The sequence below is a fragment of the Leucopleurus acutus genome, assembly GCF_964270905.1.
Source record: "Leucopleurus acutus genome assembly, chromosome: 13".
NCBI lineage: Eukaryota > Metazoa > Chordata > Mammalia > Artiodactyla > Delphinidae > Leucopleurus > Leucopleurus acutus.
In genome coordinates, this window is record NC_139155.1 from 89684629 (window position 1) to 89703386 (window position 18758).

Consider the following 18758-nt stretch of genomic DNA (forward strand, 5'->3'; position numbering starts at 1 on the left):
CGCCCCCCCCACCCTGCAACTGAAACAGCGGGCAGCGATCCAACTCCCCACACCTCTCACTTTCGGGGACGCCTGCCCAGGTGCGAGCGGAGGGGCGGGAAGCGGGTCGGCCTCCCGGCTGCCTTCCCCGAGGGGCGGGATGAGGGCGGGGCGGAGCGCGGCTCGGGCGGGGCGGGGCCGGAGGCGGGGCGGTGGGGCAAGGCCGAGGGGCAGAACGCGGCCTGGGCGGGGCCATGGGGGGCGGGGCCAGGACGGGGCCAGGGCGGGGCGGGGCTCGTGTCGGCCCTGCTGAAGCGCCCACTTCCTCTGGCGCCGGCTGCCTGGCGGAAGTACGTCAGTTGTTATCCGCTCGGGGCGCCGCTGCCACCGCCGCCTCACGAGCCCAGGCGCCTCAGCCCCGGTCCGCGCCCCGCCCGCCCACCGGGCCTCCGCCCAGCCTTCGCCCGCCGCCAGCCGCCCGCCGCCAGTCGCGCATGGGGCGTGCCCCCGGGTCCGCGGCCGACGGCCGCTGAGCGCCGGCCGCCCCGCCGATGCGCGCGGCCTCCCGCGCCGAGGCGCCCAGGCCGCGCCGGGCCCGGGGCTGAGGCCACCCGCGCGGCATGTCTGGCCCGGCCCGCTGCCCGCCGCCGCCCACGGCCGGAGTCGGCGCGGTCCGCACCGAGCCCGGCGGTGCCGCGTAGCGCAGCGGCAGCGGAGCGGGAGCCCGACGGCGCGGCCGCAAGGTCACCGCGCGCCATGGAGGCCAAGGTCCGCCAGAGCCGGCGCTCGCGCGCGCAGCGGGACCGCGGCCGGCGCCGGGAGGCGGCCCGCGACGCCCGCGACCAGAGCGCGTCGTCGGGGGACGAGCCCGAGCCCGGGCCCGGCAAGGAGAACACGGGCCTGCCCCGCGCGCCCCCGCCCCGCGCCGCCGCCGCGCGCCCCCCGCGCCGCCGCCGCCGCGAGTCCAGCTCGCAGGAGGAAGAGGTCATCGATGGCTTCGCCATCGCCAGCTTCAGCACGCTGGAGGCCTTGGAGGTAGGTGGTCCCCCCGCGAGCATGCTGCCGCGGGGTCGCGAGCGGGAAGCCCCTGGGGCATGGGCACACCCACCCCTTAGGGCTCCCCGGGCTGCGTGGGCCCCGCGCGCCCGGCGGGTTGCTCCTGGAGGACCCGGCAACGTGCATTGGGTGCAGGTGTGTTTGTGTCTTGAGGTGCTGGGGGGAAAAATCTCTAAATTGCACTGTCCGAACTGGGGGCTGTCTGGCTACTCAGCCGGTCTTTTTTCAATCGTGTTTCTGTTGCCAAAATGTCACTTGATTCGGTTCAGGATGTGCTAGGGAGGTGGACACTGCTGGACTTGGTGCAGGCCGTGATAAAATGGATACATGGGGAATTCCTCCTGTTCCTCTCCTCCTTGAGGTTTCTGTTTAGACAGGGAGAGGGAGGGTCATGTTTTATCCCCCTCTCTGCGACCGCTGTTTGCTGCGTGGTTAATAGGATGGCAAAAAAAAAGTTGTTTGTCTGGTTGAGGTATCATGGACAATATTTGTTGAGCAAATGCTTCCCTTCTCGCCTGGAACCAAGTGAGTGGAGAAGGAAATGGATGCTGTCAGAGTTGGCAAATGGACCGATTGGGCCTGGGTAGGAATGCCGCCTGGCTGCGGAGTCCCGTGAGCCCCAGCCAGCCCGCCCCTGCACCCTCCAGGGGTCCCAGGAAGCACTTATTTTGGGGGACCAGCACCCGCTGGGTTTGGGGCCCCAGGGACCGCTCAGTTAACAGCTCCCCTTTTCCTGGGGGTTGGGGGCCAGTGGCCTAGGACTCACCAGTCACAGAGGCTGAGCTTTGGGGGAAGGGAAGTCCCCACAGTGCAGGTCTCTGCAGTGAGCCCCCTCCCAGGGGTGCCCCGGGTCCGTAGAGAGCCTCAGGGTCAGGTGCTGGCAGCCAGGGAGAGGTGGCCCAGGGACAGGTTTGCCCCTTCTTGTCTGGGCACATGGATGCACAGAGGTGGGGCACCTGTGTCAGGATCGTCTGTTGTGCACATCTGGGAGGCCTGAGATGGCTCCTGGGCCTAGGGGTCCTCAGCGAACGCGCTTTGGTGGGGTGTGGTGGCACGTGCCTTGGCTCCGTACTGGGCAGGGGAGGTCCCAGGGCTGAGTTTTCTGCCTTTGTACAAGCCAGGTCCTGCCCTGCGGCCTCTGAGAGGGGATACACCACCCACCTTCCAGAAGTGTACCCGCTCTGCCCCGTGGGGAAAAGACAAAACCTCTGCTGCGGCCTCCAAAGCCCTGCGTCCCATCAGCTGGCCTCTGCCACCTGCCATCCTCTCACACCGGCATATCAGCCCCTTTCGGGTTTTGCCTCAGGGCCTCCGTACTTGCAGTTCCCTCTGCCTGGGTTGTTTGGCGCCTTCTTGTCTCAGACGCAAATGTCACTCTGAGAGGCCCTCTCCGGGCATGGCCTGAAGCAGCGTGCCTTTCCCCCCAGCTGTCCATCTCCCCGTCTTATTTCACAAACTTGCTCTGCTGTCAGTTAGCACTCTTTCCGAAGCCGTCTGCTCTGTTGTGATGCTCTCCCCGCCAGAACTTGTAGCTGAAAGAGAGCAGGCCCCATGTCTGTGTGTGTGTGTGTGTGTGTGTGTGTGTGTGTCCCCTGTGGGGTCCTAGTGCCCCATACGTGTTTGTGGAATGAACCAGTGAGAGGAGAAGCTGAGGTTCAGGACAGCTGCGCCCAGGTCACTCGGCGCACCTGTCGGGTCCACACGCCGCCTGCAGTGGCTCTGGCTGCACCCCTTCTGCATCAGGGGCCGGAAGGTGCAGCCTCGGCTTTAGGGGACTTCTGCAGGCTCAGGCCAGCCCGGCCGGGTCATAGTGAGACTGAGCTTGCGTTCTGCTCGGCGTTCACACAGCCGCACCACCCCAGGGCCACTCCGTGCCCCTTTCTCTGCCCTTCTGAGCCAGGGAGGAGCCTGCCTGCCTTGGAAAGTACGGGGCTTCTGGACGAGTCATAACTTCTAGACCAGCCCCGCTTGTTTGGCCTCATTTCTTGCTAAAGTGTAGTGGTTTTCCCCCAGAGTTCAGATGGTTGATAATGAGGCTGATAGGGACAGCTAGCACTCAGCAGATGAGTGTGCTCTACCAGGTGCTGTTCTGAGGCCTGCGTGTCCCCACGGCACAGATGGGGACATTGAGGCCCGGCACCGTGAGCGTTGAGGCCTCAGCCTGCCTGGCCTCAGAGCTCTGCCAAGCCCTTGGGGGTCCGTCTTGGCCTCCATGCGGACACAGGCTGCCACCCCTGGAGCATAACCTAATGTTGGATGTGGCCCTGCTCAGGAGGTGGGACCTGTGCGCGGTGCCAGTGTCCCTCAAGTTCTCCTTGCCTTTGTCCTGAGGATGCAGGCCCCAGTCTGGGCAGGGGGTCTCACACCTGAGCCCTGGTCCCCATCGGCTTTCTGAGTCTGCATCTATCTGTGTGGGGGCAGTGAGCAGGTAGCAGTGGGACAGCGGTCTTGTGATTTGGGCAGGACTGGGGCTCTTTCTTCTGTTCTCACTGACCAGGGACATTTGGGACAGACTGATGGACAGCCCTTGCTGTCCCTCTGATTCCTGTGATGTCTCCACCTCCCAGTGTGTTGACCAGAGGTGATGGGAAGGCCCTTGGGGGCAGGCCAGAGCTGCACTGTGGTTCTCTCCCCAGGTCCTCTCAAGCTTTCTTCCTTATGGCAGATCTGCCCTCCGACCGCAGGGCAGGTTGTGCGGGCCCCGAGGTCTCCCGGGAGTCGCCTCGCAGGCAGTCAGGACGTGCCCAGCAGACCTACTGTGCGCCTCCTGGGGCTTTCCCTCAGGGCCGCCAGCCCTTGCCCTCAGCTCCGTCTCTGCAGGTCTGGAGAGAAAGCATTTGCCGCTAGAACCACTCTTCTGGTTGGGCATCCATATGATTCTTTGTTAACTTGCTTTTCGAACAGCAAAACACTTTGACGTGCTTCAAAAGTCAAGCTTTATGACAAGGTGTATTGAAAAAAGTCAGGTCCAAACTCAGCCTCCTTCAGTGACCACTCTCGCCAGCCCGTGGCCTTTCCAGAGCGTGTTGTGCAGCTGTAACCGCGCTTTCAGTCTTGTGTCTCCTTTTGTGCAGCAGGAAAAGGTTATTTACCACATCTGTACACATGTCTGGGAGGTGTGTACCCGGGAATAGAGATGGAAAGGAAAAGACCCCACATTTTAGCTGTGGTCGCAGGTGACAGCCTTCCTCTAATTCTGTTTCCTACACGCTGACCAACACGTGTTACTCTTACGAGCACAGAGCACACCCCAAAGCTGCACGTGAGCTGCTGCACGTGGAGTCGTGCCTGGGGAGCCCTGCCCCTGCTGCACTCCACGCGGGGGGCTGCCCAGGGGCATGCTGTGCATTTCCCCTAAAAATAATGGCGCTCTTCCAGCTTGGGAGGCAAGCCTCACGCCCGCCGAGCGGTGGGATCAGATCTGGACCTGGCCCCGTGGGGGGTCGGGGAGTCGGTGAGGGGTGCCGAGACGCCCCCTACCCCCGGCTACATCAGGAGGCTCAATGGTGGTGGTCTGTCTGCGCGCCGGGTGCAGCGGCCCACGGGGGCAGAGAGCACGTGGTCTGTGCTGGCTCTGGGTGCTCAGGGAGCTGGGGTGTAGTCCCCGCGGCCCATGGACGGAAGCCCATGCTGTTGGTTTGCCTGCGGGGCCACGTGCCCAGCCCAGCCCTCTGACGGGGAAGCAGGGCTGAGACCACGCAGATGATTGGGCTCTGTGAGGAGAGCCAGCAGCCGGAGAAGCCTTCAGCTTGCAGAGCGTCTGAGCCTCCAGGCCAGAGCACCTCCTCCAGGCTGCCTTCTAGTCTTCAGATGGGGAAACTGAGGCTGGGCGGGCGGACAAGTCCTCGCCCAGGATCTGCCCGCCACAGTCCCAGTCCGCAGATGGGAAGAGGCAGAGGGTGGTCCTGCGTGACATCGAAGGGGCAGCCTTTTCCTGCACTGCAGGAGCAACGTTGTGGCCCGGGCCGGCTGTCCCACCTCTAGGGAAGGGCTGTCCCTTCTGAGCACCGCGGGGATCGACGCCAGACTGCAGAGCCCGAGGCTGCACCAGGCTGGGAGGGCTCAGCTGCGTCCCCCGCGTCACCACGTATCCATCACGGGCAGTAGGATCACAGAGCGAACACTCAGAGGTGACACCCAGCGTGGAGGCAGCCACAGTCCTGACGGACGTTCAGCTCATTACCCTCGCCTGCCCCTGAGCACAGGTGAGGGTCTTGAGCCCCATGCAGGGGGCCAGGGCCATCTCCTGCGCTCCGGCACGCTGGCCCACTCCCCTGCTCCCATGGCTGGGGCTTGCACACACAGCACTTGTGGCCCCTGGGCCTTGGTTTCCCTGTGTGTCCCACCCACGCTGTGAAGGCCGGCGGGGGGCTGACGACAGGAAAGGTGGTGGACGTCCGTCTCCCCACCACCACCCTCTCCTGGGCGCCTGGAGGCTGTGCTGCACCTGGGGCAGAACGTCGTGGGCCCCCGCAGCCTGCAGCCTCCCCTTCCCACAAGCTGAGTTTGCCCCGGTGGTGCGGCCCGGGGGCAGCTGCGCCCCGCTTTCCCTTTGCCCCACCCTGGCTTCTGGGCAGTGTGCGCATGTCTGCGCTGCGGAGGGCTGGGGGCCCGGGTATGCGTGTCAGGCGGGCAGAGTCGGCCTTCTGTAGGAGGGATGCTGGCGCTTGGAAACCACCCCTACCGTGGGCGTGGGGTCACTGTGAGCTGGGGGCCGCCAGAGTGACAGCAGTGGCACGCAGTGAGACACCCGCTGGGGGACACCACCGTCCTGGCCTTGACCCGTGTGGTTCACGTGCTCTGCGCAGAGCTCTGGGAGCGGGGAGCCATGGTCACGGGGGCCCTGTGCAGATGGGGAGACTGAAGCATTGGCCTGGCCTCTGCCACTCACCTGGGGCAGGGCCCAGGTGCCTGCTGTGGTCTCGCTGCCCAGGCCGTGCTGCCCGCCTGCCTGCCGGCCCGCACTCCTCTGCCGAGAGCCCCTTTCTGCCTCCTTGGTGACTGGCGTACCTGCTGGCCCTGGTGCCCCTGAGGATGTGTCCCCAGGTGCAGTCTCGTGAGGCCCCTGGGCAGCCGGCCCGCCTCCCAGTCAGAGGCTTTCAGCACCGTGGGTTGCGTAGCTGAGCCGTGGCCCCCCTCATCCAGCCCTGGCAGCCTCCCTCTCCTGGACGGCTGCTCGGGACGGTCTCTCGTCGCTCTCGCTCCTTGCGGCCCAGGCAGCGGTGGCCCCAAGGTAGGCGAAGGCAGGCCCGCATGAGGCTGCCGGGCCTCTGGCAGCAACCGCTGGCCACCAGGGAGGGCTCTGACCCGTCCTTCTCTCCTGACTCACTAAGCATCGATAAGCAGTGGCCGTGCCCGTGCTGGCTGCGGGCTTGGCTCCAGGCAGATAGGTGACTAGACTCGCCGGAGGCTGGGGGGAGGTCACGGGCTGTCATGACAGCGTCCGCCGTGCAGGCCAGGCGGCTGCTGGGCAGGAGCCGGCACGGGTGGGGCTCTCAGGTGGAGACGCCTGGGGAAGGTGGGTGAGGCACTAGTCGGCTGGGGTGAGGGTGGGGATGTGGGTGGTCACTGGGGTCACCTGAGTCGCTTTCTCCCTCGGGAGCTGGAATCTGAAACCTGCATGGAATCAAGTGCTTTGGGGACTTGGGGCAGATGTATTTGGCTCCAGTTGGGTGTGGAGAACCTTCCAGTGCCCTGGTTTCCCACAGTAGTCCTGGAAGGAAAACGCACTGCGCTACTCCCTTCATTCAGCTCACCAGGACTCTGTGTGAGTGTGGCGGGCGAGCTGATGGGATCCTGGTGCACGCGGAATGTATGTGAGGGCAGGGACTGCCGGGTCACAGCCTGGCCTGGGGAAGCGTCTCAGTGGCCCCGGCTCTGCTCCTTCCTTGGAGCAGCCACCTGGGGCGGTCGCTGCCCTCTGGATGCCACACGGAGCAGCACACGCTGACCGGCCGCAGGTGCCTGCAGGTCCCAGACAAGGGAGGGTTCTCTGGTGAGAGCTTAGCGTCAGCCGGTGACTGTGGTGAGCAGAGCCGCCATCTGCGCGAGGCACACGTGTGGCCCTGGCAGGGGGCCGCCACTCACACACCACTGCCAGGAAGGAGTGGGAGGCCCGAGTCCCGCCCGTCTGTGGTGATGCCGAGAGCCACAGAAACAGGAGCGACGGCCTTCGGGGCCTCGGGCCACTTCATCCTCCTAGCAGCCCTTGCAGTGGGTGCTTGCTGTTCCATTGTATAGACGAGAAAACTGAGGCATGGGGGTTAAGTCACTTTTTGAGTCTACAGGGCTGGCAAGTGGCAGCGCGGGATGGGAGCCAGGCACAGGGCGTGGGTCTGTGCTGCGCCTTGGGGGCTGGGGGTGGAGGCCATGTGACCAGAGAGCGGCAGGGCTCCCACCTGTCCAGCCTGGGCTTCACCTTTCTGGCCTAGGGCTGCGTGTCTGGCCACCCTGCCTTTCCTGTCCTTGGGAGGGAGGGGCCTCGCAGTTTCACGCTGAGTCAAGAGTTGACCCTGTGAGGATCAGGTTCCTGGTGGGTCCTCCAGACCAGCTTCCATGGGAGCTCCAGCCCTGCGTGGCCATCAGCCACGTCCTGAATCCTCTCCCCTGGCCCTGTCCCACTGGTCGCCCCCAGTCTGACATATTGTGCCACCTCGGGTGCCTGGCAGCTGCCACCCTCCCTGCAAATACTCTGCAGCCTTGGGTGGGGTGTTCTTGTGGCCCCAGGGCTCCCGTCTCTGTACGAGCCAATCCCCACAGGGACCGTGGGTCTGCCACGACCCCATCACTCAGCTGACCTCACACACCACAGCTGTCCCTTCTGCCCCCCAGCCCTGGACCCACATGTTGGTCCTCAGACCCTGGCAGGCCCCTAGGCGATGCTTTTCCCACGTGCTGCCTGGCCTGCCCTCAGCCCTGGCTCCGCCTGCGGCCCCAGTGAGGATTTGTCAGACAGGAATGCTCATAGACTCATCTGGATACAGCCAGGGGCCCCTGGCTCCAGAGATCACATCTCTGCCTGGCCCAGATCCCCTAGGGGTCCCTGTCTGTCATCTGCGGAATGAACCCACGTTCCCCTCGAGGCCTGGCCCTACCCATCTCCTCACCTCGGTCCCTGCACCCAGGAACGTCTGCCTTGGGGCCTTTGCCCAGCTCTCGCCGTCACCCAGGAGCAAGTTTAGGATGCTTCTTCCCAGCTGAGGTGGCCAGTGAAGCTAGTGAGTGTCTCCCTCTCCTCACGTGTGGCCCCTGCCAGCCCTGTGCCTGCTCCGGGTCTCAGTTTCCTCGTCTAGGGAGTGACAGGTGGAAGTACCTGCCGCGTGGTCCTGCGCCCTCCCCGTCTCCTCTTCGAGGCCCTTCTCTGAGCTTGTTTCTCTTTGTGCCCCACCCGAACGGAAGGCAGGCACGAGATGCTTCAGCAGCAGCGGCCCCGGCCCCCACAGCTTCCCCTGCCGGGCCAAGAGAGTGTGGGATGCGCTGTCTTGGCGTGGAGGAGCTGGCGGTCATGCCGAGAGGGGCCTGGACAGACTGACCTCGCAATGTCACTGTCAGGACAGTGGCTGTGACCGTAAATTCCAGTCGAGTGCGGGGCAGAGGGTGGCCCAGGCCGTCGGCCAGGGTCGCGGTGGGGGACCCACACGTGGACGTGGTCTTGGGTGGCGGCTCAAGCGGACCCACAGGGCGCAGACCTGGGCAGGCGGCCGCCTTCTTCCACCAGGCATCGTCTGGCTTGTCTTCAGCAATGGGGTGGGTCTGTGTTTTGTTTCCAGGTGACTTCTCTGTCCCGGCACACTGCGGGGGCTCACTGGATATGTGAAGGGGTGGGTACAGGGCCTGGGAGGGGCCTCCCTCCCGGAGGGGCTCCCCACTCACGTGCAGGGGGCTGGCGCTCGGAAAGCACTCCAGATGCCGTGGTCGTCCTGCTGGAGGCCCGGCTCCTGACTCCCGGCTCCCTGACCACCTGCCATCCAGCCATGCCGGCCTCACCAGGTGTTCAGCGGGCCAGCGGGAAACGGACCCAGAGGGACCAGGATGCAACGAGGCAGGTTCTGGAAGCTTCCGGAGCAGCTGAGATGTCAGTGAGGCCTTCAGGAAATGGTCCTCAAAGGCTAGGTAACTCAGGCAACATGACTTGCCTGGAGGGTTGGCACACTGGGCTTGGGGTTGAGGAGAAGACGGGCAGCGGTGCCTGTGCGGTGTGAATGTGACTTAGGCGGTGGACGGGTCAGGGAGGACAGTTCTGTCCCAGCAGCATAGCTGGAGGTGTTGACTGGACCTGGTCCCCACGCCAGGGTTGGGACAGCCGGGACAGCTCCCAGTTCAGCGTTCAAGCCCGGAGAGAGGTCAGCGGCAGGTGCTGGAGGTGTCCCCGGCCTTCCTGCACCTGGAGCAGGGCCCGTGGTGGGGGTCAGGCCAGGCAAAGGGACCTTCTCACCCCTCCATCCTGGCCCCGAGCCCACTGTGTGGGCAGGGAGGGGCTCTGGTGAAGGCTGTCTAAATGAAGGAAGATGCTGTCGTCATGGTTCACGGGGCCTCCTCAGTGTCTCTAGGACTTCCCTGATTTTGGCACTGGAGTCCCACGTCGTCACCAGAGCCTCCTTAGTCCCAGGCAGGCGTGGAGAGTTGGTCACTTGGGGGTGTCGGGCACCAGTTGCTGGTGGGTGGTGCAGAAGCTGCCTCCTATCTGGCCAGGGGGAAGGGGAGGGGGTTCCCGCTTGGGGAGAGACCCTGCGCTAAGCCACCTGCTCCCCCGACCACAGGAAAGGAGCACCTGCACGTTAGTCTCTGAGGAGTGGGGAAGGCGGGGCGGGGCCTGGGGGCTGCGGTTTTACCCTGTGTGGGGTAGGGGGAGTTTGAGGCAAAACTTGCAGGTGAGAGGGAGTGAGCCATGTGGGTGCCAGGGCAGAGGGAGCAGCTGCGCCAAGGCCCTGAGGCAGACGTGCTCTGAAGGGCATCCAGGTCGGGGGATGACAGCCTGCCCGGTGAGCCATGGGTGAGGCTCTGAAGGTAGAATGGGTGGGGCCGCACTCAGACTAGACGTGGGTGGGATGTGGCGTGAGCTCCTGGAACCATGGAGAGCAGGTGCCTGAACCACGAGTCGGGAGGGCTGCTGGGGCCCTCAGGTCCAGAGGTTCTGGGAGAAGGCAACCTCCGCCACCCGCAGCCTCCTGGCCCCTTACGGGGATGGGTCTCCAGGCCTGGCCCTGTCCTAGGGTGACATGGACATCCCACAAAGCCTTCCTCTGGGAAGTGGAGGGACAGGTGGGGTGGGGGGCAGTGGTGAGGGCCCAGGTGGGCCATCTGCCTTCTCACCCCCGGCGGCGAGAGTTGCCCAAGTTTGGTGACGAGGAGTGAGTTCTATGGGCTGGGGCCCAGGTACTGGGGAGCAGACCCCAGCGTGGTTCACAGAGTAGAGGGGCCCCCGCCTGGCCAGAGGGGTGTGGCCGCGCCTTTGCCTGCAGGGTCTGGGGGCCTGAAAGGGCCTGATCCAGGTGGGAGCAGGCAGCCTCAGCCCCCCAGTGAGGGGAATCATTCCGAGTCTGTGTTTACTAGTTGTAATTGCTTTTATCTCTCCGCGGTCGGTTTACAGAAGCGAGTTAGAAATTGTATCGGTGCTGCATAGTAATTCTGTTTAGGGGGGTTAACAGGTGGTCACGTGAAATCGCTGCAGGAAGATCTAGTCCGATTTCACAGCAACATGCCCACCCCCGCCCCCGTGGTCCGGGAGGGTCAGAGGGCCTGGCTACTGCGGGGGGGCTTCGCTGCAGGGCCATTGCCTCAAGTCAGTGGGGCCCGCAGTGTGGCTCAGAAGCGTGGCTGTGTGTGAAACCCCCGCACGCCTCAGCCTCGCTCCTCCCTGCAGGCCTGGGCACAGCTGCCGCGCCAGACTACAGATGAGGAAACTGAGGCCAGTGAGGGCAGAACTCTGGCACTGCGTGTGCCCAAGCATGGCTGAGCCTTCAAAACGGGCCCAGATACACCCCCATGGGGCTGGTGTCACAGGCCCTCGAGGGCAGCCCCAGCCTCGGGCACCAAGCTCAGGCCTGGCTCGCGCTCACTAGCAGTGCGGTACAGAACAGAAGCCCAGGGAGCTCTGCGGTCGTTCTCATGGCAGTGGCTTGGGGTAGGGACAGCTGCATCTGGACGCTGGTAAGCCCTGCTCCAGAGAAATCCTGCTGAGGTGGCAATTTTCCTTCCAGGAGAGGAAACTGGCAGGGCCCTTGGCTTAGAGTTCATCCTCTCGAACCTTCAGGCGGGAAACACTATGGGCCTCGCTTGGAGCCGGGACGTGTGCAGCACGAGGCCTCCTGCCTGCGGCAGCCAGGAGAGAGCCGGTGGTCCTGCCGTCCCCTCCGTCTGCACAAGGCCCACGCCTGGTGCACCTCAGCCCGGCCAAGGCAGGTGGCTTTCCTGCTCCCCCCATTCTTCCAGATGCAGGAGGTCCCGCCCTGGTCCCCACCTGCCACTGTGGGCTGTGGCCAGGATGGAGCTGGACTGAGTCCAGGCCAGGGGAGAGGCACTGGTGTTTCAAAGATTCTGACAATCTAGTTGTTTTTAACGAAAAACAACAGAATGCCAAAAACAGGTTTACAGAAGATGTGACGAGTTAGAACAGTTCTGTCTGTGGTTGACAGACGCGTCCTTTTTACCACATGAACGATGCGGTGGCCAGATGTGTCTGGAGAGATGACCTAGAATTTTCCTGAGGTCCTTCCAGAACCTGTGGAGGGGCCGAGGTGGGTCCCGGAGCGCGGCAGGGGCGGGTCTGTCTGAGGTGCTCACCACGTGAGTCAGCACCACGCTTGCTTCGCTGCACGTCTGCCCTTCCCTGTACGTCTGCCCTTCCCTGTCCTTCTTTGTTCACAAATGCTTGTTAGAAAGACAGGTCCCAGGTGTCCCCCTGGGGCAGGCTGCCCCTGTAGATTCATGGGTAGTAGTGGACTCGTTCTCTGTGTTTGCTCGGACGCGCCACAGGCAGCCCTGTTCTGTTGCAGGGCTCAGACATGAGAGCTCAGAGGTTATCCCCCGGGCTAGAAGCAGTCTTTGTGACTTTAGCCAAGTAGGTCAGAAGTGGCCTCGGGTGGCCCTAGAAAGACCCTGAGGCGGGTTCTTGCCCCCTTCCTGCCCTGTAAAGGCGAGGCTCACCCCGCAGTGATGCGGGACGTGCGCATCTCAGGACCAGGTCGCACGGGGACAGGATGGTTAGTTACTCTTTCCGGAAGGAGGTGGCCCATGGGGAGGTCGGGGGAGATAACTTGCCACTTTCTGTGGCGATGAGAAGGTCAAGGTGGCCCACGGTGGGGGGGCTCCGAGGTGTGGGAGTCGAGAGGCCCGTTGTCAGGGCAGGCTTGGGCCCGGGGCCTGACCGGCACGGCTGCAGCCCAGAGACTCGCGTCCTGCCCGGGGCCCCAGGGTCTCCAGGGTCCCGGGTGTGCAGGGCAGGGTTGCCTCAAAGCCCCACCTCCCCACGCCCGCGGGGCCCCTCAGGTGGCGCCTGCCCGTGCCAGCCTGGCCCCAGACGGGAGGCCATGTGGATGGGGCTGCATTTCCACCGCAGACTGAGTGCGGCAGGCGTTCCCTGCGTGCGGGCGGGCCTCGTCCTGTCTGCTGAAGGCCTGTGTGGAACCAGAAGGCCCGCCCTGCTCCGAGGAAGAGGGGGCTCCTCCTGTCTGACGGGGGCCTTTCCTCCACCTTCGGACTGGAACTACTCCCGCGGCCCTCTGGGGTCACGAGGCCGCCCGCAGCGGGTCTCGGGACGTCGGCCTGTACGGTCGTGCCGCCGCCTCCTTCTAATCGAGCTTCGCCTGCGCACGCACGCTGTGGGTCTGTTTCTCTGGAGGGCCCTGACTCATGCACCCCTTACAGCGTGGTGCCTGGGGACTTGCCCTGTGTCTCCCTGGGGCCTCTGACCGCAGCCTGCTGGGCCCACCCTCTGCACCACGATGGGGCTGGGTGGAGGTGGGCACCCACGGGTGGGCAGTGAGGCTCTAAGGTAACGGCCCTGCAGGCTGGCGCCCCGTGGTCAGGAGGTGGCATCCAGGGTGGACAGGTAGGGACTCTGGGGGCCTCGCTGCTCTCCGGGGCCTGTGTGGGAGCAGCCTGTTAGCAGTGAGACCCTTGTGGGCTGGGTGACCAGGAATATCTCTGGACCTCTCTGGGCCTTGACCTCTGTCTATAAGGGGGCTGACATTCATGCGTCACGGGCACACCAGGAGTCAATACGTATTAAGTACTTTGCGTGTGGAAAGCGAGCCACCTTCACCAGCGCTTCCTCGTCACCGGAGGGACAGCCTCAGCGTTCTTCGCCAGGGAAGCCCGTGGCCATATGCTGGGCCAGCTGCTGACCAGTAGAACCTCCCTCCTGGCATCACCGTCCTGAGGAGACGGGCACCAGAGGGGGAGCACGGAACCCCTCGCCACTTCAGGGACTTTGCACTGGCTGCTCCCTGAGGGAGGCTCCCTGGGCTCTGACCAGGGGTCGTCCCCAAGCATCCTGAAGTGGCTCCTTCCTTTCCGCTTCCCTGCCTGTGTTACCCTCCTGCCTTTTTGGGTGTCGTGACAACTCGCCTGTTGGGCCAGCTCCCTCCTGATCTGGTCCCAGGTGCCTGGAGCCAAACTAGCCTAGAGTCGGCGCTCACTGCCAGTTTAATGAGTTGGCCTGTGAGTAGGGCCGGTGCTGGGAAGTCCTGGGGTCAGCAGGGGCTCTGTCGGCAGGGCATGAGGGAGAGTGACCCCCTCGGGCTAAGATGAGCTGGTGCCCTTGGGTTTCTGGCAGTGGCCACGGAAGTGCAGATGACCTGTGGGTGTCCCTGGGGTCTGATAGCCCAGAGTGTGAGCATGGGGAAGGGTCGATCCTGCATCCAGGACGTTGGGGTCCCACCTGCTGCTCAGGCAGAAGCCTGTGGAACTTTGGGCAGATCCATGTGTGGTGGGAGTGCTTCTGCGTGGAAGGGTGTCTGACCTCACAGATGCACCAGGACGAGCGTCCTGCCTGCGGCCTCACGGTTCAGCTGACCTTTAGGAGCCCCCAGCCCCACTGGCACACCATCCCTCTCTCTCTTCCTGGTTGACGCTGAGTCAGCCCCTGAGTTGACACTGGGGACAGGGCAGGGATGCAGGGCGTGCAGGAAGGTGAGTACGCCAGCCCTTGGTGTGGGGTCAGAGGTCAAGGGGTGCCACATGCCCCCTCTTGAGAGGCTGTGGATGGCCCTTCCCTCCCCAGATCCTGCTTGAGCCGCAGGTCTGTGTGCCCATGCATTTGGGCCTGGGAGAGGAGGGGGATCTGCTGCCGCCACCTTGTGCAGACACGACTGTGTGCAGCCGCCGAGGGGGGTGGTCAGTCAGCCTGCGATTGGACGTGGCTGCTCCCAGGCCAGGCCACGGGCCACACCAGGCGGGGCAGCTGGGGGGCTTCTGTGCCTGGAGGGACAGCTCCAGTCTGGCTGACCTCATTGGCACTCCTCTCGAATTCTGGGAATTGTGGCCCCCCTTCACTGGACGGGAGGAGGGACGTGGGGAGTCGTCTTGAGGTAGCTGCTGGCTCCAGGTCAGAGGAGCCCACGCGGCAAGCACAGCACATCCCTTTCCCTGCCGCCAGTCCAGGGGACCACAGCAGGCTGGGACATTGGTCCTTCCTGCCACCTGCTTAAGTGGCTTAGAGACGTTTCCTGGGGGGCCGTGAGGGTGTCACCTGGGATAAGTCACCATTGCCCTCATTCAGGCTTTCCTCTTCCCCTCCTTCGTGGGCAGATACTTTCGGAACCTTCTGGGTCCCTTGTTGGCATTTCCTTAGCTCTCTCTTTAGCAGCCCAGTGGCGCTGGCGCTGCCCCTGGTTCCCCCATGGACCCAAGCAAGAGGCCGGTGGGCGCACCTTCCCTCTTCACCACCAGTGAATGCCAGGCATCTCTGGGCACATTGGCAGAGCTGCGGGTGGTGGTGGGTCCAGGCCCCCTTTGCACAGTAGGAGCTGTGCAGGCAGTGCAGAGGCCCAGCCGCCCGTGGGGATGGGAGACCATGCTGCCGTTGTCGGCATCGTTTTAGCACGTGCTTATTAGACACCCACTGTGTGTCAGGCCCGGCTCCAGGCACTGGGCACAGCTGTGAACAAGGCAGGCCCAGCTCCCTGCTCCAGGGGTGACGTCTGGGGTTGCTGCAGCTCTGCACACCTGGCTGACATGGATAGCTTTCCCAAGACGGGCTCCCATTGGGTCAGGATGCCAGTTGGGCGTCCTCGAGTTGGGCTGATAAACCCACGGGTGGCTCAGGACCAGGGGACGGGCAGCTGGAGTTGCAGCATCTCTGCCTGCAGCCAGCTACTGCGGTGATGGCCCTCAGCCCAGGGCTCGCCCCGGTCTCAGACCAGGAATCCAGAGGGTGCCAGGATGGGCCATGCCTCCTGAAGGCCAGCCCAGCCACCAGTCTCAGCAGCTGCTTCCTGCTGAGCTTGGGTGAGGCCTCACACTGGGCCAAGGATCAGGGCCCCACGTTACTGGCTGGGCTCCTCGGGAAACTCACCCCAGTCACCCTCCCCAAACCCCGAGTCCTGACAGGCCCACCCACGCTCATCAGACCCGTCTGCCGCCTACCCATTCACCCATCTCCCTTCATTCCCCTTCATGTGGCCCTCCCAGGATGGGAGGCTCCTTCCCGAGGTGTGGCAGCCTGACAGCCCACTGCGGGGGGCTGGCGGGGAGTGGCACCTCCAGGTAGGTGCTGTCACATGCCCAGGGCCCCATCTTCGGCACAACGTGGTCTCTCATGGTGTCACTGGTGGGATAACACTTGGAATCGTGTCACTGCCGATTAACTGGCTTTGTCCTTCCTCACCCCACAGAAGGACATGGCCCTGAAGCCACACGAGCGGAAGGAGAAGTGGGAACGTCGCCTTGTCAAGAAGCCCCGTGAATCAGAAAACTGCCCGACTGCAGAGCCTGGTGAGAACGGGCGGCCCCTGGAGGCAGGCAGCTCCGAGCAGGACCTGGAGCCCACCTGCGACCGAGGGGAGAAGAAGGCCCCGCTGCAGCCCACCAAGCAGGTGAGCGCTGGGCCCTCCCACTCCGAATCAAGGGCTCCCGGGCGGCCTGGGGGCCACGGCAGCACCTGGACACCACCCGTCGGCATCTGGGCCTGCCTGGCAACGCGCTCCATTGTTGTCGGGGGTGGGGTTAGGGGCATACGTGGATTGGGGCCGGGGGCAGCCGCCTGCCGGAAGTCTGAGGGTGCTGAGTGGAGGCAGGGGACACCCCGGGTGGGGGGTGGGGGTCACAGCCAGAGAAAGGCAAACCAGGCCAGGAACCCAGGAACTGGGGGCAGGGGGTGCTTGGCTCAGGCGGAACTGGAGGGTGCACCCGCTGATAGGCTGGCCCCGTTTCCCCATTGCGTCTGTCAGGCTCCGCCGACTATGGGGTGTCCAGCGTGTCTGTAACGCGTGGGGACCAGGCTCATTGCTGGGCGCTCTCCATGTGCTAAACTTACGCGAAATGCAGTGGGTCTGCGAGGCAGGGAGGGAGTCACATCAGTTGTGGTTGGTGGACCAGGTGCAAGGAGCAGCCCTGCTGGGAGGGGCCATCCTTGCTGTCACCCAGAGCCCAGCTGGCATGGGGCAGGGAGACTGGGGCCAGGGGCTTTCTCCCAGGGTACAGGGTTCTGTCCTAGGTGTCGGCTCAGCACTACAGCTGTTTTCCTCTCCAGGGACTCACTGGTTTGCGCCTTCTTTTCAGAGAGGGGTTCTTCTTGGTGTTTCACACTCCACTTTCAACTCCCTTGGGGATTGGAATGCTGGTGAGGGGGCAGCATGTCTCAGGGGCCTGGGCTGGATGGGGGGTCTACAGGCACACCTGCCCAGGTGGACACGTGCTCTTTCTTCCATGCAGGTGTGCTCCCCAGAAGGGGGGCCGCTCCCAGCCAACCACTGGGACCAGAACGGCCCGGCCCAGCGCCAGCAGCAGCTCCAGCCCAGCCAGCCCCAGGGGTCACTCCCAGCCCCGTGTCAGCGCTGCCAGCCCCGTCGGGCTCTCCCGGACCCTGGGCAGCCCTTCCAGCCCCAGCGGCCACTCCCGGGTCAGCGCAGCTGGCCCCAGCGGTCACTTCTGGGCCCAAGACAGCCCAGCCAGCCCCGGCGGTCACTTCTGGGTCCAGGTCAGCCCTGCCGGCCCCAGCAGCTGCTTCCAGCCCCAGATCAGCCCTGCCGGCCCCAGCGGTCACTCCCGGCTCAGCCCCGCCAGCCGCGTTGGGCACTCCTAGCCCCCAGGCAGCGCTGCCGGCGCCTGCGCTCCCTCCTGGCCCCGTGGCAGCGCTGCCGGCCCCTGCGGTCCCTCCTGGCCCCGTGTCACCTCTGTCGACCCCTGCGGTCCATCCTGGCCCCGTGGCACCGCTGCCGGCCCCTGCGGTCTGTCCTGGCCCCGTGCCACCTCTGTCGGTCCCTGCTGGCCCTCTGGCACCGCTGCTGGCCCACGCGGTCGTGGATGGGCCCGTGTCTCCGTGGCCAGCCCAGCAGGGCATCCTCAGGACAGCGGTGCCGGCCCCCACAGTCACTCCTCGTGCTGCGCCCACGTCGCCGGCCCGCCAGCTCACTCTCGGGCCAGTGCTGCTGCCCCCGGCGGCTGTCCCTAGCCCCATGCCAGCCCCGAAGGTCCCTCCTGGGCCAGCCCAGCCGCCCCCGGCGGTCCCTCCTGGGCCTCAGTCAGCCCCAGCAATTAGTCGAAACCCCAGAGCAGCCTGGCCCCCCCAAGCCTTCACTGCTGGGCCCTGGACAGCCGTGCCAACAAAAGCGGCCACTCATGGACCCAGAACAGCCTCACCCGCCCAAGCGGCCACTCTTGGGCCCAGAACAGCCGTGCCGACGAAAGCGGCCACTTCTGGGCCCGAAACAGCCCTGCCAGCCCCTGCGGTCACTTCTGGGTCCAAGCCAGCCCTGCCAGCCCCAGCCGTTACTCCCCATACCTGAGCGCCCGTCACTCCTGGGCCGGCCAACCCCGCCCCGCCGGCCTCTCCTGGGGCCCCCGAGCCAGCCACGGCAGTCCCTGCTGGACCTGGTCCGGGCCCATCAGCCCCAGCTCTCCCTCCTGGCCCCAGGCCAACCCTGCCGGCCCCTGAGGTCACGACGGACTCGATCCTCCACCCCTGCAGTGGCCCGCCAGGCCCCATCTGTGAGCCCTGGAGCCTGACACCCGTTTTCCCAGACCACCCCAGGTGTGGCTGTGCTGGGCCGGGCCAAGGCCCCCTCAGCCTGTGGCCCGAGACGTGTTGTCAGACTGGCCGGAGGCCTTCTCCGGACAGGCCGGGCCGTTTGCGGCTGGAGGCTGAGGCTCAGCAGAGACGGGAGCCCCTGCAGGGCCACCACCGAGCCGAGGCCCCCCACGCCGGGAAGAGAGGAGAGGACCACAGCGCCTTCCCACCTCCCGCCAGGCTGGCCCCCGCCGTGCCCGCTGCTCTGTGACGTGCACGCGCCCGGGAGAGGGCACACAGCCACCCCCAAGGGCTCAGGCTTGTGGGGTGGAGGGGTCCTTTAGCATCTCTCTGTGCCTCTAAAGTGCCCACATGTCCTTGGATGTTGGACTTCCACGCCCGGGTGTGCTGCCCAGCCAGTGTGTGAGTTTGTGTGTGCATATACACGGCGTGTGGTCTGCAAGTGTCTGCCTGTGCGTGGAGTGTGTGCGTGTGTGATTTTGGGGGGCGTGCCAGCTGTAGGCCTTGCCCTCCTTGGGCCCCACCCCATCTGGCC

General features: G+C 64.9%; 1 protein-coding gene across 2 annotated transcripts in view; it reads left to right on the forward strand.

The window, feature by feature from the left end:
• Positions 1–686: 686 nt before the first annotated feature.
• The window catches only part of FBRSL1 (fibrosin like 1), a gene marked incomplete at its 3' end in the record, with an annotated part of 84864 nt that continues 66792 nt past the window's right edge, over positions 687–18758 (forward strand). Inside the window, exons 1-3 of one of the 2 annotated variants that reach the window (XM_082852860.1) lie at positions 687–1014; positions 15870–16070; positions 16909–18201. In XM_082852860.1, coding sequence (XP_082708986.1) covers positions 736–1014; positions 15870–16070; positions 16909–18201 — 1773 coding nt within the window. In that variant the 5' untranslated portion in view covers positions 687–735. Of the gene's footprint in view, positions 1015–15869; positions 16071–16908; positions 18202–18758 lie in introns of those variants that run through there. The other variant, XM_082852861.1, reaches the window with a different exon arrangement.